This window comes from Triplophysa rosa, unplaced genomic scaffold (genome assembly GCF_024868665.1).
Source record: "Triplophysa rosa unplaced genomic scaffold, Trosa_1v2 scaffold24_ERROPOS2984339, whole genome shotgun sequence".
Lineage (NCBI taxonomy): Eukaryota > Metazoa > Chordata > Actinopteri > Cypriniformes > Nemacheilidae > Triplophysa > Triplophysa rosa.
In genome coordinates this window covers 68,549-91,831 of record NW_026634268.1, presented here as the reverse complement: position 1 = coordinate 91,831, position 23,283 = coordinate 68,549, and the positions used below count along the sequence as shown (strand labels likewise).

Below are 23,283 nucleotides of genomic sequence, written 5' to 3'. Positions count from 1 at the left end.
TAGCAAAATAAACAGCATTCTCTTACTGACTGCACAAAAAAAAACATTATAGGCTATAAAATATCAAGTCATTTGAAATGTAAGTTTATAACACAGACCTTTTCCAGAGTATATCACTGTGATATTCTTCTCTTCTGTAGTTGCCATTCGTGATAGACTGCATGTGTAATTTCTGCTCTTGTTTTTATAAATCACTGTGTGATTTTTGATATTGAGTTGGCATTCAGCTGAGGCATTTAAAAACAAAACATGGTTGTTTGCCATTTTTTTGTTTGAGCTGCCAATTAGAGTTTGCATGTCTCCGTCAACTTCAAAAATGTCACAATTAAAGGATGTTGTCTTGTCACAAGGTGGGTAAAAGCACTTAAGTGTTAGGCTTTGGTCTGCATTTACACATGCTGTGAATGTTCCAAAACGCTGTTTTTCAGAATACACATCTAAAGAAGGAAATGAACAATTAAGAGTATTTTGTTTTTGTTTAGATTAACTAGGGCTGTCACGATTATGAAATTTGGCTGATGATTAATTGTCTATTAATATCTAGTTTTAGTGCTCAAGATAGTCTTCTCTATTAAGGTCACTCTATAGTAAATACTATTAGTTATTTACAAAATGTTCACATCTTTATACATTTACTTAATTGAATAAATTAATTGTCACTAATAGTTATATTGTCAAAGCCTTAAAACAGACAATTAATTGCCAAATTGCTAATTATTTAAGGTCTTGCTGTATAGATGCAGCAAGTCTGGAAACAAAACAAATCAACACAAAAAATATAAAGTTGATACAACTCAAATGATGGAGAAATGTCATTTGAATGTAACGGTGAGTGCAGATCAAGGACAGTGGATGTTAAATGCAGCAGATACTGCAGATCACCCTTGTTTTATAAGGATTCACAATAATTGAAGTTATCTGAAATAATTGCTATTAGATGATGATTTAATAATGCTATTAAGTTTCTTACCTGAGAACAGGAGTACAGCAGTTAAAAATGCAATATTCCAATGGCCTTCTGTGGAATAAAAACAAATTCCTTTTTTATCAATATTTTGAATTGGAAACCTGTTGCTGTATTTAATTTTAGACAAAATATGGAGTACAAAGATGTATTGTTTTACATAGACAGGTTTTGAATAAAACACAAATACAAGAAATGTTAACATTTTAAAAAGTAGCTTTTCCCCGATCTGGACATTTTTAAGGCTGAGAATTCTGATGCACATTTGGGCTTTAACATCACAAATGATACCCACCCAATACATAACAACAGCTGTGACTTCAGATAAAGTTAGGTCTATTTTTTATTTTCTTTATACTTGTAATATTCAAACTCATGCAATTTTTTACATTACAGATAGTTTCATGATGTTACAATCTAGTACTGCAACAGGTTGAAGACTGAAAACGTTCCAAAAACAGATTTCAACAATATCCAACTCTTACCTTTGATCATTGTTACTTGAATGTTGAAGTCTCGCATGTAGTCCTGTTGTCAGATATTCGAGGATAGGAAACATGTAATGTTACGGGCAGGGCACAAATGATACTTATCGATGGTAATTTGATTTAATGGAGTTTGACGACACTTATGTGGGAAGAAGAGAGCCGGGAGGCGGGCAATTAAAAATGCACTTTACTCTGTACATTCTGAATGTACCTCCAGATGCAATTACAACATATCACAGAAACTATAGTGGAAAATAATATTCAGATAAGATACAGTAAGAGTACAAAAAGTAAAGAATACCCATTTAACCCCTTAATTGTTTTCTAACCTTTCATTGACATGAGTGGGTGATACTGTGTTCTATCCTATCAAATATATCCTTAGACTTTGCCTCTTTATTCATAATGTTTTCATAAAGAAATTTTCAGAGGCAAGTTAAACACAGGTATACATTTAATGCATGATGCTACAGCACCTTGTAAAGGCAATTAATGGAGGGCTTTTATAGCTGTCCTGTAGCTCAGTGGTAAGAGCATGGCACTAACAATGCCAAGGTCGTGGATTCGATCCCAGGGGATTGCACATACTTAGAAACAAAATGTATAGGATAATGCAATGTAAGTCGCTTTGGATAATAGTGTCTGCCAAATGCATAAATGTAAATGTATTAACAAGGGGTGGTTCTTTATCAATACTTTGTAGCTGCCAGTTTGCTTTCTCAATGTGCTGTAACATCATGCATTATATATGTAATTGACCATTAGAGACCTAACTAAATGTTCCGGAAAACAACAAAAGCAATTTGAAGGTTATTACGGTTTCCAGAAATCATGTTTGTTGAGGACATTATCTAACATCTAAACATTTCATTCGAAGATTATTGCTTTCGAAACTGTCAGCAGATGAAGTCTTTTGGGTTAGTGTCATCTTTTTACAAGGGGCAACTAGGGGTATATACAGTATGTGACCATGAACAAGTGAACTAAAGACAGGTGATAATGGTGGTAACTGATGAGGATGAAAATAATGAAGTAAATGAAAAAGAAAACGCATGAATAAATTGACAATTAACTGAAACCTAACCATGACAACCATACATAAATAAACTAGCTTTTCGGCATCAGATCCAAACTGTTTGTCCAGCAGCTTGCCAATGTTTTAAAGGAAGAGATATGATTTTCAAAAGCTGTGAGTTTTTGGTCCAATATTTTAGTTTTGTCTTAAGAGAAGACACTGAGATGCAAAAGTGACACGTGCTGTTGAATAGGCAGGAACAATAAAACGCTAGCCATTTAAATGTCATTTCAAAAGCACAAAGTCGGTTTTTGTGGTGGAAATCTATTTCTCTCCAAGTGCTCCTTTGAGACTATGACACGACACTCTAAACTACATTATAGTATATGTTGAAATAAATGTTGAGAAACACTGGCCTGATTGATTTTAAACAGGCTGCCCCCTCTAATACAAATAAGTGGGTGTAATTTAGCAACTGTGTAAACAGGGCCAACAGAGCAGTGACTACAGTTGTTTTTGACTAAAGGTGAGGAAAATGTAGTTTAATAGCCAAAAATAAACATGGATGTAAGACAAAATGTTACAGTACTAAGTAGAAATATCTTGATGCTGATAAGATGAACAAGATAGAGGAATATTAATCAGCCTTGTATCTGAACCAGTAAATAGCTATGAATGACAAGGAGTAAAAATTTTGTTTTTCATTTTTCGTCTCTCATGCTTTGCAAAGTGTCAGAGATGAGTAGATAAGACATGTTTTGTGTAGAACTGTTGCACTGTATAAAGCACAAAACAGATTTAAATGGTCTGATTTAGCATCACATAAATTGGAGAGACTTCAACAGATTAATCATTCATTTGATAATGAATGTAAATATTTTCTCAAAACCTGTTTTGCGACCAGTGCCCATTTAAAAGGCTGTGTTCATAGTGTCTTCTACATGATCAGTCTTCATCATGGCTTTCAATAAACTTTGTATTTGGAAAGGGCTTCTTTTAACCTCTTTCCTCTGGCTTTTTGTGCATGGACAAACCTCAGGGCCGTAAGTACTCGTTTACTGTTTTGTATTTCTGCTCTAGAAAAACAACATCTTGGACTCTCTGGAACTTTAGAAATATGTGCATCTAAACTGTTCTGAATCAACAGCTGTGAATATCTAAATACTGTATACAATTCATACATTTAGTCACAGACTATTAGAAATCTTTTGTACATATTTTGACAGTAGACTGATCCAATTCTCCACGAAATACATACAGTACATCATCAGATTTTATATATACCAGGCATTGGGATCGGATGTTGCTAAAATACTCTGTGGTTTAGACATGGACTTCTTCTGGTTGTGCCAGACATTTGGCAATATCATTGTGCACTTTAATATCTCTCGACAGGTCTTTCATGGTGACATTTCCAGCTGTGATCCAGTCTGGATCTGAAGCCAAACTGTGTGCAAGTCTCCTGAAGCCCAATGAAAGTCTCATAATGAACGTTTATGTAGTGAATGATTTGGAGAACACATTACTGCTGCAGGAGAAAACAGACCAAGAGTTTCACCGCTGCTTCAACTTCCAGGTCTGACATCAAAAGCATGTGGATGATAATATAAATATGACATTTGCTCTGTCATCATCTCATGTCATTGTTGTGTTTGAATTGTGACCAGTAAAGATGATTTCTCTTCAGGCTCCACTGGTAAATGCAGAATCAGTGCAGAAAATCAAAGTGGAAATTCAGGGGATGTCTTTCAAGTTGACTGAAGAGAGAAAAGTGATGTTTAAACCTTATTACCCTTTGACTTTCATCCAAACAGATAAACCCATTTATATTCCAGGACAAACAGGTGAGATGTAGAATTTCAGTACATTAGGCTGAAAATAAAAATAAAAACAAAAATCAAATAAACAAAGAAATAATTACACACTCAGTTTTAGATGGTATACAAATCTACAATTATTATATTAAAGTCTAAGTTGCGTCTCGTAATTTTGTCAGAAATTTAGTGTCAATGTTTTTTTAGTATTTTTTATTTCAGTTTAGTTTTCAAATGATATTAAAATCATATTTTGCTGTATTCATTGGACCCACTGATGTATTTCAGATATGATGAAATCTGAAAGTAAATAACTATGAATTATTTTTAATCTTATGTTATGGCACCTTTTTCATTTCACAGTGAATTTCAGAATTGTTACTATGGATGGCAATTTCGTACCTTTAGATCAGAAGGTTTGTACCTTTTAAACAAAAGCACAAATGTTAGTTCACAAAATACTACAAACAGAACATTATGGCTTTGTTTCAACAGTATGCCATAAATACAAAATGTAATATGTACACTGGATCTTTTTAAATGTATGTTGCAATCTCTTGAATGTGTTTTGTTCTTTTGTTTTTTAGTACAGTTCAGTAGTGCTTGAGGTAAGACCACGAAACACAAATATCCCGTTTAAAATGATGCTGTGCTTGCAGTTATTTAATGTTTGCTTGCAGATGTATATAGCAGGCTATGACTTAATGAAATAGTAGGTCATGTCTTCTTTATTAACAAACAGGATCACCACAATAACAGAATTGGTCAGTGGACAAATGTTTCCTCAAGGTGGATATTGCAGCTTTCTCATGAGTTAAACCCAGAAGCCAGACAGGGCATGTACACACTGAAAGCTTACATTGATGAAAGGATGATCATGCATAGTTTTGAAGTGAAGAAGTACGGTAAGTGCTTATCTCAGAAATGTTCAGTGAAATTGTCATAGTCTTCTTTCCTAATCTTTTGCATGGTTTTACTTAACTTAGTTTTACCGAAGTTTGAACTGACAGTTAAAGCCCCAAAAGAAATGAGTGTGGATGACAATGAGCTGATCATAGACGTGTGCGCAAAGTGAGTGAAGTTTTCCTTGTTTCGTGTTTCTTGCATGAAAAGAATCTTTAAGATCCAATACATTTTTTTGAAAAATAGATTTTTTTTACTCATCCTTTAAATATATCAAATATATCAAATATTTTTAATAGTATCACAGCCATGAACCAGGTTGACTACTTGCTGTTCAGTTGCATGTGGTATTAGGAGAGAGAGCATTTGATTGGACAATAATATGTGCAGTGCAGGATGAGTCATCAATATTTTTGGTCTCTTTCTAGGAAGATAAACACTGTACACTTAAAATGTGTTTGTCAGTGAAAAGTGAATGTTGTAATTCATGTACCAACAATATCCTTAAAGGTGCAGTGAACTGGCCGTTTTTATTGTTTTATACTATTGTCTGATGTTTACTTATGACGTTCGCGTCGTTTTTACACTCGAAAACATCAAAATCAATAAGTAATAGGCTATTTTCTACCCTGGTTTTGAGGCCGGCAGGAGAAACACTCGGTTTTTAAGGGCGGGCCGCATAGAAGACTTGGAAGTAAACGCCCACTGCTGTGATTGGATAGCAGCTTGCGTAGTTGACTCTGTTGGAGCCTTCTGTGAATTTGGTTAGACATGTAACGTTACGTAACTTGATTTTATTCAAATTTACGGACTTATTTCCCGGATGTGATGGCAAGGCTTTGCGTATAGTTTGTATAGCCTATAGTTGTATGGTGTTTAGTGATATATGACCGTACATGTCAGCATTTAAGACCCGCGAACCGGACAGAAGATCACCGCGATCGCGGGTCTCAAATGTTATAGTTTTCATGATAAATAAACAAACAATGGTCTCAAGGCCGCAATGACCCAGCACCAGAAATAATATCAAAAGACTTCAAAACAGCCTCCATTATTCGCAAACGGTGGATAAAACCTTGAAAAATGATATATGAGCCCGCCAAATCACAGAGATGCCGATTAAAATTATTACAAATTAATGGAGGTCCCCAGGTAATACTATCAGGGCATATCACGTGATCTCTAACAAAGCAATAGTGGCGCATAGTACAAATATCTTTTACTCACATAAGATTGCTGCGCCATTCCTGTCGGATCCAATATTGACGGCACAGCACTGCTTTTTCATTTAAGTCTCTCTGCAAAGACTTTGCAGACTTTCCGCGTTGAAATGAAGCGAACAAACGCTCAATGTTTTCCCCACGTGAGCTGGAACGTCTTTAAAAATGAACGTCAACCACGCATTCCTACTGTCGGAATCCGAAGGAAGGTTATGCAGCGACTGTGTTCTTCCACAACCAGGCACTGCACAATATTTTACGATCTTTAACGGCATGATGCTTACACTCGCTCTATCTGGTTCCGTGCAGCTCGTGTTCAGTACTGTCATGCGCGAGCACCAGTGGGCAGGGCTCGAGAAGTAGGCGTTGATATTCTTCTGTGGAGGCGGTGTTCAACCTATCTATGATAGATAGGTGCATTCCAGAACCTGCCGTTCGCTGAGCCTCGTGTCAATAACAGTTGTTATTTCAGTAACAAGGGCGATTTCAGGTCTGACACTTACAGGATGTTCGCTTGAATACGATTCCCTCTTATATAACAAAAGCTCGGGTTAAAATTGTGGTCCTAGTTCACTGCACCTTTAAATATGAACATGAATAAAATGACTTTAAAGCCTTAAAATTCAAATTATGATTTTATCAAAGATATTAAAACGTATAGACAAAATGTACTTATGCCAAATGTATACTGTTACTCAAAGCATGCACTTTTTAATAGATATACATTTGGACAACCTGTTCCTGGTAAAGGATTGCTTGAAGTATGCAGGGATCATTGGACATATCATAAATCTATGAGTCCACTTTGTTTGGTTAAAACCACAGAGGTGTGTAACTTTGGTTATTGTTGTATTTTAAAACCACATTTCAGTTTTCATCTTATACTCTTTTTAACTGTCGTGTTTGTGTGCCACCTTTAGATGAATGAGAGTGGCTGTGCCTCTTGTATCTTCGACCCTTCACTCTTTTTTAACTCTACAACTGATAGAGACTTTAAAGATTTTCTACGTGTTAATGTGAATGTGACGGAGGAGGGAACGGGTGAGCTATGGCACATGCATGCTTTGGTTGAACCACGCATTTAATAATTAAAAGGACAGTTCAGGCAAAAATGAAAATATGTCATGAATTACCTACTCTCTAGTTGTTCCAAATCTGTATACATGTCTTTGTTTGGTTGAACACAGAAAAAGATATTTGAAAGAATGCTTGTAACCCAACAGTTCTTGGCCACCATTGACTACCAGGAAAAATGACAATGGTAGTGAAAAGTGCCCCAAAACGGTTTACTTTCCTCCACTCAAAACATCTCCTTTTCTGTTCAACAGAACAGTATTTTTTCCTACTATGGTAGTCAATGGGGTCCAAGAACTTCCAAATATCTTTTTCTGTGCTCATTAGAACAAAGAAATGTATACAGATTTGGAACAACTCGAAGGTGAGTAAATGAGGATAGATTTTGGGGGGGGGGTAAACTGTCCCTTTTACTAATGTAATTGTTTTTTTTTTTCAGAAAAAACAATGGAGAAATCAGAGAAAATAACTTTCACATATGAAATTGGTAAAGCTGCTTTTGTTGAACTGCCAAGAATTTTTGAGCATGGGTCAATTATAGAAGGAAAGGTATGTGATACATATTTGTGTTTCAATTATTATACTGTAGCAATAGTAAAATGTAATATTTTTTCTTTTTGTTTGTACAGATCAAACTTGAACATTTCAAAGGCACACCAATTCCTAGCAAAAAAGTTTATGTTTTGGAAGCCCAGAGTTGGCCCTACAAGTTGCTCTTTAATCTTACTACAGATGACAAAGGATTGGCCTACTTTTCCATTAATACATCTACTCTGCCTAAAAGCGATATTGAACTGAGGGTAGTACCATCATTTATTCTAACACACCCAGCCTTTTACCCAATGTCTTTTTTACTTTAAATAATTTCTGTTTGTTGTTCAGGCAAGTGCATATCAAGAGTTTAGCTATCCTGGCTTCAAAGTACCATATATCTCTACGGAAAAAAAGACTGTTCGACTTCTTGAGCCCGCCACTCCATATACACCAACATTTAGCGAATTAGTTATAGACAAAATTGAAGAACCCTTAAAATGTGATTCTGAGTTTCCAGTCACCATTAAATATTATTTTGTTGGTGAAACTACTGATGATTTCAACACTGACATTGTTTATATGGTGAGTAGAAATATTTCTTTGTGATTTGTTGAACAGTATTGATGGGTTGTGTTCTGGTCAGTTTGTTAACAGTGATGTTGTGTTTGTGTGTCAGGTTTTGTCCAGAGGAGTGATAGTTCATCATGGATATGAGAAGGTTAAAGTGAAGACTTCTAATGGAGCAGCGAATGGATCAGTGTCATTCAAACTATCTGTTAGAGCAGATCTGAGTCCAGCTGTACAGATTCTAGCGTACTGTCTTCTGCCCAGTCACAAGGTAGTCGCTGCCAGTAAAACTTTCAACACTGAAAAGTGCTTCAATAACAAGGTTAGTGAAAAATGTTAAACTGCATACATGAAAGTCTGCCGATCAAATCCACATCAAGAATAAAATGATGCATCATATGTTGTACCGCATAACCTTCCTATTGTGCTTACAGGTGTCTGTGCAGTTTTCTCCTGCTTCAGCAGTTCCAGGTGAAGAAAACACTGTACAGGTGTCAGCTCAGCCTGGTTCACTGTGTGCTCTTAGTGCTGTAGATCAAAGTGTCCTCATCATGAAACCAGGAAAACGTCTGAATACAGAAAAGGTGTGAGTTTACATCCGAGATATACAACCAGGGTATTTCAAATTAAGGGGTTTTGGAAAGCTATATATTTTGACTTAATTAACCTAAAAACAATAGGTCTCTCAATTATGAATAAAATAAAAATCGAAAGGTTTAAAGCAATCTTTTAATAATTAAAAGCATGTCTGTTGTATGACACTTTTAAAGCTCCAATATGAAACTCCAAATGTTTAATCAAAGTTAGAAATATTTTGTTCATGACAGGTCTTCAGTCTGCTGCCTGTGCAGTCAGTATCAGATTATCCTTATCAAATTGAGGACACAGAGTTTAAATGTCTTAAAGTTAGGCCCCGTAGAGCTGCACCAGCAGAAAATGCTTATGAAAGTCTGAAGGTAAGAACTGCCTAACAAATTAAATAATTTAATAAATATGTAATAACTTCATTTAAATGATTAAAAGCGATAAATGTTTTTCTGTCTGACAGAAAGTGGGATTAAAGATGGCAACAAATCGTTTTGTGAGACATCCTCATTGCCTAATCTACCAAGGCATGCAATATCACCAACGCTCTATATTTGGTATGTCTTTTTGAATTTATAGTACGGATTTTGTTTATTTATAACTATAAAATAGTTATACAATTTATTTATTCCAGACAATGTTATTCTAAAGCTGCGTTCCCACCAAACGCGAATGAAGCGTTAATGTTGCGTTCCCACTAAACGCGAATGAAGCATTAAACGCGAGTAATTTACATGTTACGTATGGCGCGATAGGACATCCTGCAGCGCGATTCGCGCGAATGAGGCGGCACGAATGAGGCGATTCACGCGAATTGAGCGTTTCGGGCATTCGACGCGCGTAACGCGTGATTCGCGCGAGTTGAAAAATCTGAATTTTGGCGTATTGAAAATTCGAGCCGCTTTAACCAATCAGGAAATTGCTCTAGTAGAGACGTGATTATAACGTAGCGAGCGGAGGCAGAAATCCGAAACAACAATGGAGAACAAAATCATCGTCGCTGTATGTGAATAGAGTTGTACGATACATCTTCATACTTTTATCGAAACAGGAATAAAAAGGATCTTGCTTGGAAGAAAGTCAGTGAGGAGGTCAGACAATCTGGCAAGTTGTAAAATCGATCTTTACTAAATTTGAGCAATATATATACGAGACTGAAGCACTGGCAGAATCCCCTACCATGACGTGAATTCGCATCTGTTGTGAAGTGAATTTCACGCACGAATGAAGCGAGTAAACTCAAAATGTTAAAGCGTCCAACTACTTTATTCGCGCAAGTCGCGTTTGGTGGGAACGCTCTGTAAGCCTCTACTCATTTCAATGGAGGATATTATTTAAACAGCCGTTTATGAGCACTGTTTATTCTATCACACATTCAAGCAACGCGTTTATAAATTTACATAATATAACTTGAGTAGCCAATTTTATAAGTTTAAGCTACTATTTTCAATTTCGTCTGGTGATGAGTTACTGTAACTAAAAGTAGCAACCAAAATGTGATGTTACGTGGTCAAGCGACACGAAAATTGTTAATCCAAAATACTAATTCAAATAGTTTCTTTAATTCTAAACAAGACAGGTAAAAAACATAAACAATGATTTTCAGTGAGACCAATGGAAAAATGCATCTTGAAATAAGATCACAGTCATTGTATACTTTTTTATAGTGTATTCAGACATGAATGGCGTGGCATTCTCAAGAGGAATGGGAGGATCACCACTTGCACATGATAACACCCTACCACCACCACCACCTCCTGTGGAGACAGTTCGGACCTTCTTCCCAGAAACATGGATCTGGCAACTCAGTGAAGTAGGGTAGGTAAAAAAATAAAGGTTTGCCTCTAATTGAGTTTGACCCCACGTCTTTTGCAGCGTCTCACATGAGCGCCTCTGTTTTTAAGAGTTAAAGTGTTGTGAGCTTTTGTTTAGAGTTGCTGGTCGGCATGGCAATTTCTGTTATCAAAAGTGTGTCTCCAGACCCTAGCGTTGCGCTTTTTAAAACCTTTCCTGAGCGTTGTGTCTTGCTTTTTTAGGCCGCGATCACACAGAATGCAATTTTTACAGTGAGAGGCACCTTTTTGTCTATTGGCAGTGGGCATGTTGTGTGCTGTTTAGGTACCCCAGATCCCTCATGTTTTGCCCTGTGCACCTGAAGTTAAAAAATCTACTCTTAGCAGAAAAGCGGCTGTTTTTTTCATTGTTTAATCGAGTAAATGGAGAGGCGGGCCTTCTACTGTGGTGGCTGAATTTTACAGTTGCTTGAATGTAAAATGGAAGTGCGGGTTTTTAAACCTGAAAATCATGTCTGCCCCCTAGACGCAAAGACCCGCTCTGAGTGAACGGCCCCTTGCAGTCTAGAGATAACATTAATAGAATAAAGAAGAAATAATCAACAAATTTAAGATTAAGCATGATGGATGTGGTAACAGCTGTCTGACATGGAAATACGTGCATTTACTGTTGGTCAGGGAGTTCAATGCATGTGATATGAATGACTGTAGTATTTCCTGTTGGTATTGAATATTGGTAAGACATTTTACATTATATTTTATTTGAACAATTTCACATCACAGTGACTCAGGATCAACGCAGGTTCCTGTGAAGGTTCCTGACACCATCACCACCTGGGAGACGGAGGTCTTCTGTCTGTCCTCTGAAGGTCTGGGTCTGGCTCCTCCTGCTCAGCTGACAGTTTTCCAGCCCTTCTTCCTGGAGCTCTCTCTGCCTTACTCCATCATCCGTGGAGAGATCTTTGAGCTGAAGGCCACCGTCTTCAACTATCTGTCCAAGTGCATCATGGTGAGATTTCTCAATTCATCTTCTGTCACATTTCTGTCATATCAGATCTGAACTAATCCTCCATCTTTCATGGACAGGTTACAGTAACTCCAGCTCCGTCCTCAGACTTCACTCTTAAAGCCTCCTCTGATGATCAGTATTCATCCTGTCTATGTGCTAATGGAAGAAAAACATTTAAATGGATTCTCACTCCTTCTGTTCTCGGTCAGTTTCAGACACAATGAATGACGAGATGTTTTTTCTGTTATCAAGCGATTGAATTCTTCTGATGTGTTTTGTGTATTGAAGGAGTGTTGAATATTACAGTGAGTGCAGAGGCAGAGCAGTCACAGACTGTGTGTGACAATGAGATTGTGAGCGTGCCGGAGAGAGGACGCATTGACATAGTTACTCGAAGTCTCCTTGTACAGGTGAGCTCACCTCCAACAGCTCTCACACACACTTCAACTGACCTGTGGTCATCATGTGACTTATATTAATATATGTTAACATTATTCTTATCTGCTGTAGGCTGAAGGAACTGAAAAGACAGAAACTCACAGCTGGTTACTCTGTCCAAAGGGTTTGTTAACATTACATAAATTTACACATGAGTGTCTTGATACTGCCCTATGGATCATTAACATGTTTTTATCTGTCTGGTTCATAGACAACAGTCTGTCAGAAGAGCTTGATCTGACTCTTCCTAAAGATGTGATAGAGGGATCAGCCAGATCTTCTGTTTCAGTCATTGGTAACATTTACTGTAAATACACAAACAGAAATGAAGAGTTACATTTGTGTCATTGACTCACTACATTCTTCTTGTAGGAGACATATTGGGCCGTGCGCTGCAGAATCTTCGTGGATTATTACGGATGCCGTACGGCTGTGGAGAACAAAACATTGCTGTTCTTTCTCCCAATATTTACATTTTACAGTATCTGGAGAACACGGAGCAGCTCACCTCAAACATCAGAGAGAAAGCAACAGGCTTCCTGAAGAGTGGTAATGATGTACTTTATTAAATGTAATACTAAGACACTTTTGTTCAAACTGTTTAAGTGATAATGAAGGTATAAATCTAACAGGTTATCAGAGACAACTGAACTACAGACATGACAGTGGTGCATACAGCACATTTGGCAGAGGTGAAGAGAATACATGGTAAGTATTCAGGGATGCCTATATTTATATTTAAAGTTCATGTTCAGTAAACTCAAGTTAATAATATGAATCGACTGATAACATTTTCTGAATAAAATCTTCCACATGTTCAGGTTGACAGCTTTTGTCCTGAGATCTTTTGGCAAAGCACAGAAATACATCTTCATTGATCCACATGTTATTCAGAGTGCAAAGGATTGGTTAATAAGAGGACGGAGTTCAGACGGCTGTTTTATTCAACAGGGAAGTTTGTTCAACAACAGAATGAAGGTGTGTGATTGATTAATATTTAAGTAAAATGTTTAAATTATGAATTTAATACATTATGTTACATTATGATCTGTATCTGTGTTTGTGAAGGGTGGAGTAAATGATAACGTGACCATGACTGCCTACATCACTGCATCACTGCTTGAACTGGAAACTCCAGTGACAGTAAGTTCATCTCCAGAGAACACAGTAGAAACTATTAGAAGAATGACACTGACACACACCTGCTGTTTCTCTGTTTGTGTTACAGGATCCTGTGCTCACTCAAGGTTTGTCCTGTTTGAGGTCCGTCATTGGGAATCTTAAAAACACTTACAGCACTGCGCTGCTTGCCTACACTTTCAGTCTGGCGAGAGACACGGACACCCGACAGCAGCTTTTAAAAGAGCTCGACACTGTTGCCATTTCAGATGGTAAAGACATTTACTTTGTTCTGGTAAAACATGTTTCTAACACATCTAACATCTGATAGTTGTCTCCTCATGTGTCTTTTGGTGTATGTGTGTATGTGTGTTGTAAAGGAGGTCTCCTGCACTGGACTCAGATGGGATCTAGTGATGATTCTGGTTCTCTGGCAGTGGAGATCAGCTCATATGTTCTGTTAGCGGTTCTCACAACAGATTCAGTCACTACAGCTGATCTGGGATATGCTAACAGGATTGTCAGCTGGCTCGTGAAGCAGCAGAACGCCTATGGAGGATTCTCCTCTACACAGGTGAACACACTATAGTTTGTTTTACACACAGAATGTATTTTCATGTTGTAATGATGATGTTGTGATGTCATCAGGACACAGTTGTGGCTCTTCAGGCTTTGTCTCTGTACGCCACCAAAGTGTTCAGCTCTGATGGTTCCAGCACAGTGACGGTTCAGTCAGCAGGAGACTCTCACAGCTTTGATGTGAATCTGGACAACAAGTTACTGTATCAGGAGAAGAAACTGAAGAACGTTCCAGGCAAATACAGTATTGAAGTGAAGGGATCAACCTGTGTGTCTGTGCAGGTCAGAACATCCTTCTTGTCACTTTAATTGGAGCTCCAAATGACTTTTGGCTGTTTGTTATCGTTAAGTTGTGTAATAGCCTATGTAGCTCTTCCTTCTGTAAAATACGTTGTGTTTTTTATGTTGACTGATATTTCACTTCACTCATATAGATGGCTCTGTTCTACAACATTCCCACCCCTACCGAAGCTAAGACATTGAGCATTGAAGCTAAAACTGATGGAGACTGCAAACAATTTTTTGGACAAAATTTAGTTTTAACTTTCACTGTGAAGTAAGAACTGATTTTAGGATATTCCCCCTGAAACATGAGACTACAAAATGAGCTTAAATATATATTTTGATGTCAAATTTACCTGTTTGATTTGAATTTTTTGCAGATATAATGGTCCACAGGAAAATACTAACATGGTCATTGTGGATATTAAACTCTTATCAGGATTCACAGCTGATACGTCATTGGTGGGTAATTAATTGTTAGTGATTTCAGTTAAAATGATCTAATGTGTTCAGACAGTTAAACACATTGTCTGCTTTTAAAAAGTGCTTTAAAGGACTAATGTGTAATTCTTTGGACAAATATGCAATATAATGTACATAGCTATGTCTTCAGAGTTGTATAAAGACCTTACATATTGAAGCGTTATGTTTTTATTACTTTAGAATGAGCTATTTTTATCTACATACAGCCCGGGTCCCCTTACATGGAATTTGCCATGTTGTTTCTACAGTAGCCCTAAACGGACAAACTGCTCTACAGAGCGTGCTTCATAAATATGTTATCTCCTTCGGCAAAGAAGCAAAAACATGACAACGTGTCTTAGTTCTGTGCACTGTAGTGCTTTGAAAGGGAGGGAGGAGGGGTGGAGTGAGCCGTTGGTTGCAGTTCACAAACTCACCACTTGATGCCGCTAAATATCATACAGTGGAAGAAATGCTTTGGTTGTCTCTTTATTTATTTATTTGCTTGTAATGAATAAATAAATTTGTAATAAATGTATAAACTATAAATACAGTTTTACTGCTCTCCTCTCAAGCAATAAACAAAAAAATAATAATTTTCTCCATAGCTTCACTCAAATGCACCTCTCGTGGAGCGGGTTGAGTCTAAAGATGATCATGTGATAGTTTATTTGAAAGAGGTGAGATATGAATCAACAAGCATTTATATCATACATGTAGATTTATTAACTTTAATCTTTTACAATGAAATTAATGTGTGTTTGTTTGATTGTTTACTTGTTCTACCTGTTCTAGGTTCCAACTACTCCTTCAAATTATCAGATAAAATTAAATCCGGTTGTTCCAGTGAAGAATCTCAAGCCAGCTGTCATTAAAGTCTATGACTACTACCAAACAAGTAAGATTTCATATGCCAGTTTTCTGTTGTGTAATGTGTTTAAAAATAAGCATCAGCAGCCAATAAACTAATTTCTGGACATAATATTTTTCCTCAGGTGATCAGTCAGAGACTGAGTATTCATCTCACTGTCAATGAGGGCTCGTGCGTCAGTTCTACAGCTCCATTGTAAACCCTCAAGAGACTTGCGTTCTCTAATGTTACTTTAATGTTCATTTTGTTTTTATTTCATGAAACTTTAAATGTTCTGTTGGCTATGTCTAATTACAAAAGCCATCAAACCCCCAGAAAGCTTTCGACAGTGTAACAATCAGGTTAAACTAATCAAAATGTAACAGTAATTAATAAAAAATGGATTTAAAAGAAGTTGCACTTCTTGCATTATTGCATCATTGCATTATTTATTTGTATTATCCAAAAACAAAACATTTAAGAAACAGACAAAATGGTCACTTTTCATAAAAGCAAATGCTGTAAATAATTGACAATAAGACACTTAAATGAGCTGCCTTGTTAAATGAAAGATAATGGTTCTTAAAGGGCAGAGTATGACTGTTGCTTACTGGAACAGGCTTGTTTATTCAAAGTAACCTTTTCCACATCCTTCAAAATAAACCAGATAAAATGACAACAACAAATTGTAAGAATTGTATTTACCCAGTATTTTTTAAATGTAAAAGTACAAGTCAGATATACAGTACAAATCAGAGTCAAAACCAGACGTGGAATCTAAATAAAACCAAAACACAATATCAAGATTTACAGCTGATGTAGACAGGGCAGGGTTTGAGATAACTACTAAAATCAATAAAACAACGATCATTGATTGCTTAGAATTACACTGCAAGATTTGGCAAGACTGGATTAAAGAATTCAGTGATTGTGTAAAACAGATTTGTCTTTAGAAGAAAACAGGCCATGCTAAGTTATGAGCTTGAATTTTAGTACAAACAGCTTGAAAAAGTTCATAATATTTTAACTAAACTTTGTAAGTCAAGGTTACTTGAAACAAGTAATCTTCATGTTTGGGTGAACGTCCTATTAACTGAATCAAAGCAAAAACACAGCTTGAAGTTGAGTGAACAATTTTTACTTATTACACATTCAGGGAAGCCAACTTGTCACCTAAATGGATCATTATTGTGATTCGTGTATATCCCATGAGTTTTTGAAAATGGGGGTGAGGGGGCTCTGTGAGTATTTGGACGGGGTCGCGCTGAATGAAATTATGAGAATCATGTCCAGATGTTGTATTAACTATGTCAAATCACTAGCCAGTTTGCGGATTATGTGAGTAGCATCTGCCTGCAAACCTGGAGGCTGCACTATCAGGACCACATTTATGGGGATGCATTTCTAGGACCCTAGCGACAACATAAGCGACGAGTGCATCTGCATGTTTTTCTGAAGTATGGATAACAATAAGAGTGCACGACTGGCAAATTTATGTTGATTTAGTGACTATAGGATGATTATTAATCCTAGGCCTAGCCAGCACAATATGTAGCACTTCGTTGTGAGACCTTGTTAATTATACTCATTGTTTTTCCATTTTAAGTATTCTAAATTAATCTTAATGTTGTCACGTACGCTCACAGTCAACCTGGTTACCCCACGATGCATGTTATGACGTCTTTTCATTTAGACATTTTTTTAATAATATTGATTGTTACATTTGACATCATAATAATTGACTGTTAAAATACCACGTGCTAGATTTTGTAATGTGCTATATAGTCTACATGAAGTGATTTCAAGGACAGAGCTCAGTGCAGGCAATAGTATGACTAAGGATTAATAAATAAATTTGTCAAGTAACGTTACTAGGCTTCGGCCTTAGTGGTCACTAAGATCTTTTAAATATGAAATTTAAAATTAGAGAGTTGAACATGTTCAACTGAATGTTCATTATTTCATTCACTTCTCTCTCTTTCTCTCTACGCTTTTCTCTCTCTTAGGCCCGATTCACATTTTGCGTCTTTTCCGCGTGGAAAACGCGAGCTGCACTGCGTTCTCCTTTTTTTCAGAAGCGCCTGGGCCCGGTTGCATAAAGCACCTTAAGTTTTTCCCTTAAGTATGACACTTAAGGGGTGATTTTCCTTTACCAAAGACAATAGGAGAATAACTTAAGTAAAACTTAAGGTATACTTAAGGACACACTTAAGGGAAAATTACACTTAAGGTGCTTTATGCAACCGGGCCCTGGACTTTGCGCTCTCCTGGCGTATCGCCGCATGGAGATGGAGGTAACTTTGAACTGTGAGATGTCAGGTTAGCAGAGCTTGGAATTTGGTGTAAGATTACTGTATGTTCTTGAAACAGGTATTGCAGGAACTTATCATGTGGGAACCAGTTGAGGCTTGTGATGAATTTGAACTGCTGTGAACAAAATTAAATGGGTCTTTTTTCCGTTAAATATTATGAGCGCCAAATCTAACAAACGACAGGCCGGACAGCACAATCCAAGTTACTGCATTTAGCTTTTATGTGGTCAGAAACAACACTAAGCTCTTTCCTTATGAATTTGGTTTAAATATGCTTAAATAAGAAATCAGGGTGTGACTGCAGTAATAACAAAAACTACAATATCATTTCATAACTCCATAAAAAAACAAACTTTGAATAAATGCATATAATTGTTTTTGTTCCATCTAACTGATCAAATATTTGAACACTTGTATTTTTCCTCTATTTATCCACTGACCATTATTTTAAATCTGCCCTATGTATTTAAAAGCAACCCTTCTATACTTTTGTAGCCTCATGATGGTGGAGAATACTGCTGTACTTGATGTTTTTAATTTCCTGAGAAATCGAAGCATCTCAGAGGAAACTGTTACAACAATGGAACAGCAAAAGGTGTGATATTTGAATGGTTGAACTAAAAAAATGGTTAACATAATATAAATAATACTGTATGTAAAGTAATGTTTATGTATGTTTTTATACTGTTAAAAGACCAGTCCCTATCACATAACGTTCTGAACTTTTGTAATATGATATAATGCACCTATACTGTATCTGATTTGAGTGACCAGATTTTACATTTGTTTTTTCGTCTTCAATAACATATACTTTCACCTGCTGTAAAGCTGTATGATTGTCTCTCTTTCATGCTTGTCTCTCTTTCCTTTCACAGACAGAGAAGTCATCCTGCTTATGGAAAATGCAGAGCTGGAAAAGTATCTTCCTTCATATGGAGACAGGATTGCCCTTATATATTTTGCAAGCATCAGACACCATCTGCAAAGCGAAAGCTGGGTCTTTTTGAGAAATTAAGAGAGAAAATGAAAATCAGAAAGGAGGGGAATGAGGATGAGCCACAAACATCAAACAAAAAAGCAAGCTGCAAAGCAAAATGCAAACGAAATATTGAAATTGGATGGCTTCACAAGGAAAATGGAATAATAAAACAGGTCAGAACAAGGCAAGGTGGTGGGACTCGTAAGATACAGGTTAATGTTCAGGCAGGATATGATGACTTACTAAAAGAAGGTAAGGCATTATTCTTTAACAATGGAACATCCACCAAAGGTCATGAATCAGAATTTGATTTTGAAGTTTGGGACTTCAAGCAAAATCCTCTACCCAAGGATCTCTCGGTTGGAGTGATTTATGAAACTGTAAAACTCCCCATGATGAGCTTCTATATAACAACTTGTCCAAAACGTAACATGACAGAAGAGTCTACTGATGAACCTGACCAGGATAGTGATGCCTTTGATTCAGATCTATCAAAAGATGATGACTGGTCTGCTCAGAATGAATATGAGCAACAAGAGATAAACGAGCCTCATGACACCCCTCCTGATGTGTTCTTAATTTATGATGAAGAAATTATTAGTGTACATTCCTCAGAAGACCATACTGCCAGCATGATGCTCAATGTCAGCAGTGACCCTGAGATCACATTTGGTCCACAACAGAATACTGAAGGAGATTCCCTTAGTGACACAGTAATCCATGAGCCTTGTAACATACCTCAAAGTGCTCTTAATACTTTGCCCAACAGGAATTTAACTGTACACTACTCAAATAGCTTCATTGACATTATAGAGGCATTTTCTGACTAGATGATTGTTGACCAGTCCTTAACTGTGAGACGTATACTTCCCAACAACTCAGAGGAAGCAGGTAGTGGTCCAGGTTGTTACGGTCTTGGTCTGGTCGGGGTATTACCTGCACGTGGGTTGTGTTGTTGTTGTAGAGCACGTGGCTGACCGCGTGCTCAGTGTCTGCGTATTTTACCCCGCCCTCGTGTCTCCTTAGGATTCCCCGCACTGGTGATTTTCCACTCTGCACCTACACGCCCGCTGACTCATTACTCATTAAGCACTCGTTCCCATAACTACCTCACACCTGCCAACCCTTTCCTTCTCATTATGTTTTCCCCTTATATTTCCTCAGTGTCTCTTGTCTGTTGTCTGATCGTTGCTTGTGATAGCCTGTTTCAGACTGCCCCAGACGTTGCTGCGGCTCGTCTGTAGAAGTTCTGGGTTCCTTAGTCGTTTCATAGTATTGGATACCACCCTGTCTAGTCAAGTGAAGTGTTTCTCTCTCCTGTACCCCGTCCGTCTTCCTGTTTCCCGGCAGCTCTTGTTGGCGTCCACCTCTACCTCAATCCATTCCAGGCAGCTACCCGCAGGCGGACTCAAGAATTCATCCCTCGTCGTGGTTGTCCTCCGGATCCTCAGCACGGGTCCCGGGCCGAGTGAGGTCCCCAGGCACTTCCCTCCAAGTCTCATTGTCGGAGACCTATCCTCTGCCCGAGTCGCCGTGTGCAACCCTTCTGGGGACTCTTGTTCTCACCACCGCGAACAGTACGTTCGCGGTTGGGTTTTTTCCTATTGACTGCTACCTGTTCTCTAATAAACACCTTCGGATTTCACCGCACTTAGGTCGTCCTGTGATTCTGTCATGACACAGGTGTCCTTCGTGATGTGTACAGTAGCTTCTGGTCTGATTTCTATGAACACTGCACTATCGGAACATCTGTAAAAGTGCCTTTCCTCAGGCATGACTTCAGCACTGACAAATGGAAAGCTGTTGGACGAGTCCTTCTTAAAGGGTTTAAAGACTGCAAATACCTACATGCCAATCAAGCTTGCTCCATCATTTCTTGAAGAGATGCTGTTTGGGACTGTATATACAGTCCTAAAGGAAACATTCCTTCATTTTGTGAGCTGCCAAGAACGAAATGTTCTTAAACAAGCTCTCAATGACTTTGGTGACCACGTGGAGGTGCACACACAAAACAGTGTTTCTAAATTAGGAAGTATGTCTTTTGATTTAGTCACTTTTACGAGCCCTCCATCGGCTTTTGTTTAGAAGAAGCGCATAGCGACAAATCTAGCGACTTCTTGGATAAACCTTAGCTTTCATTCAGTGGGAAAATGTCGCCAGCGCTGCCCCGCGAGCGCGAGGTCTCATAAAATGAGTACAAAACAGCGTTTCCAACAACCTGTCACTGTTATCGACTGTTTGGATATATAAATATGAACAAAGTTCATCGGTAAATATGCACATGGTTACCACGAGGCTGTGTGAAAGAACATATAGTCGAAATCACCACTTTTTATTGTGAGTTGTTAGATGATGTCGCGTCATGAACTGACAACAGAAACTGAAAATGTCAATGAGAACGGTTTTATTGTTGTAAATATAATGAGTTGATATACCCTCGCGGCTGTCTTAAATCTTAAAAGATTAGAGTTTTTTACATTTATTTGCTGGTGCTTCCTTGCCAATTGTGAATTATTTTATATTGATATGTTGATCAGTAACTGCCTTACTTTACCAATATTTAGCCTTCATTATTAGATAATCCACATTGCTTTTACATACATTGCAAAATGTTTAAAAAAATATGATGATGTCATAATATATATGCTAAAGAAGTATACTTATAATACTTGTTAATGTCGTTTACTGTAACACATTACACGCTTACATAATAACGTGAGTCGCGAGGTGCTTGTTACAAAAATAAAGTTTAACAAATGGACAAATTACTCTCTTGTAGTAGAATCATTGACAAAGACTGCCCTGCCCGTTTAGTCTTTGAAAAAATGAAGATGGAAATATTTTAGAATTGCATTTAAGAATATTTTTAAGAACTTTCTGTAATTTATCTTAAGAAAGTTATTATATTTTCTCTTAAGAACAGTTTTGTGAATCTGGCATGTTTGTGTTGAATTATGGAATAATCTGATAGAACTGAATTAAAAGGTTGAGGTGTGGTAGTGTGTGCTTGAATATGCCAGTGAGTTACAGTATGCAGGGAAAGGTCTTAATATTGTTGTTGCTGGTCCAGGAAGGCCTTGTTGCAATCGTGGTGCAAATCCTGTATGATGGAGGATGTGTACAGGTGTTGATATTGTCCTGTGATCATAGTTTGTAACTTGTCAATGTAATCCTGTAATCCTGAAACAGAGGTGTTTCATACACATAGTACCCTAGGCTAATTTAAAACTTTATTGTGCGCATGTGTGTATGGGGGAGTCCAGAAGACACTTGTGCCCAGGGGCCTCTGAGTTCTTATTCCGGGCCTGGCTGCATCCATACATGAAACTTTTTTCTCCTGCATAAATGTCCGTGTGGTTCCTGCGCAAGAAAACTTGCATATGTTTGACGTGTCCGTTTTCCATTCCTGGATCGGCGCGCGCAATCGTTCGGGACAACCCCCTAGCCCGGTTACACTGGAGATGTAGTAGTCTGCAATAACTTTGGGGTCACTGTTAGTATTGTACAATTCCATCCACAACACAAACCGACTGAAGCCGTCAATGCAACCATTTATTGCAATACCATACGGCTTCAATTTATCATATGAGTCCATGTGCCACAACGCGTTGGGACCTCGGCTAAAGTACTGGCGACATCGAGCGCGAGGGCGTTCTACTCCATCGGGGTCGATCGCTTTAATTATCAGTCGTATATTCTCTTGAGAAACAACATATCCACTTTGAATAGCACGCAGATGTAACCATCGATATCATTGGAGTCGACCACTGGTTGTCATTTCAGACTGCAGAAAAAAGGCAACTTGCTGAATGTCTGTTTGGTTTTTTCTCCTGAATAAATTCAGTTTTTTACATAACCGCTGCAATGTTCGTGTGCTAATTATAATTCCGTGTTGATGCGCCAGAATACTAAGTATTTCTTTAATGCTAAATCCTACTCTAAAGTAGGACCTAACTAAGTCATCAACAGCCATGTCTTGCAATACTTCGATTTGTGCCGTATAACATTGTGACTTAATTATCATAATTCTGACGTTATTCTCGAAATTTTGACTTAATTCTCGAAATATTACGACTTTAATCTCGTAATGCTACGACTTTATTCAGAAAATATTGACTTTATTCTCGAAATATTTCCAGTTTAATCTCGTAATGTTATTATTATTAATTTTTTTAGGTGGCACTTAAACGCCGTCGTAGTCGTAGGGTGGAAATACTGCCTTGAGCACTTTTTTTCTAAATGGGGAGTCAAACTTGGGTCCTGCGGTTCTCCGAACTCCGTTTCGGTAGATAGCGC

General features: G+C 37.5%; 1 protein-coding gene and 1 long non-coding RNA gene across 2 annotated transcripts; one reads left to right on the top strand and one right to left on the bottom strand.

Moving 5' to 3' along the window:
• Nucleotides 1-263: 263 nt before the first annotated feature.
• Nucleotides 264-1,521, bottom strand: LOC130550165 (uncharacterized). The gene is made up of 3 exons (XR_008962350.1): nucleotides 1,450-1,521; nucleotides 971-1,018; nucleotides 264-437 (listed from the first exon to the last, which is right to left on the bottom strand). It is a non-coding gene; the product is annotated as an uncharacterized LOC130550165 (long non-coding RNA).
• Nucleotides 1,522-2,625: 1,104 nt separating this feature from the next.
• Nucleotides 2,626-16,088, top strand: LOC130550166 (alpha-2-macroglobulin-like). Its single transcript, XM_057327566.1, has 35 exons — nucleotides 2,626-2,641; nucleotides 3,417-3,510; nucleotides 3,863-4,043; nucleotides 4,155-4,311; nucleotides 4,645-4,697; nucleotides 4,869-4,889; nucleotides 5,024-5,186; nucleotides 5,268-5,352; nucleotides 7,123-7,231; nucleotides 7,325-7,445; nucleotides 7,918-8,027; nucleotides 8,108-8,278; nucleotides 8,361-8,594; nucleotides 8,689-8,901; nucleotides 9,014-9,163; nucleotides 9,407-9,535; nucleotides 9,628-9,721; nucleotides 10,832-10,982; nucleotides 11,741-11,966; nucleotides 12,044-12,170; nucleotides 12,255-12,376; nucleotides 12,477-12,528; nucleotides 12,616-12,699; nucleotides 12,777-12,953; nucleotides 13,037-13,112; nucleotides 13,226-13,382; nucleotides 13,473-13,547; nucleotides 13,633-13,795; nucleotides 13,904-14,097; nucleotides 14,172-14,384; nucleotides 14,537-14,658; nucleotides 14,765-14,846; nucleotides 15,455-15,526; nucleotides 15,642-15,744; nucleotides 15,842-16,088. The coding sequence occupies exons 1-35, from the start codon at nucleotides 2,626-2,628 to the stop codon at nucleotides 15,880-15,882; spliced, it is 4,338 nt and encodes a 1,445-aa protein (XP_057183549.1). The 3' UTR covers nucleotides 15,883-16,088.
• Nucleotides 16,089-23,283: the final 7,195 nt, after the last annotated feature.

Excerpts from the sequence above, each read along its gene's own strand:
- LOC130550166 (XM_057327566.1), top strand. Across the intron at positions 7,232-7,324 it reads GTTTGGTTAAAACCACAGAG|ATGAATGAGAGTGGCTGTGC; the intron begins GTGTGTAACTTT and ends TGCCACCTTTAG. Across the intron at positions 7,446-7,917 it reads TGTGACGGAGGAGGGAACGG|AAAAAACAATGGAGAAATCA; the intron begins GTGAGCTATGGC and ends TTTTTTTTTCAG.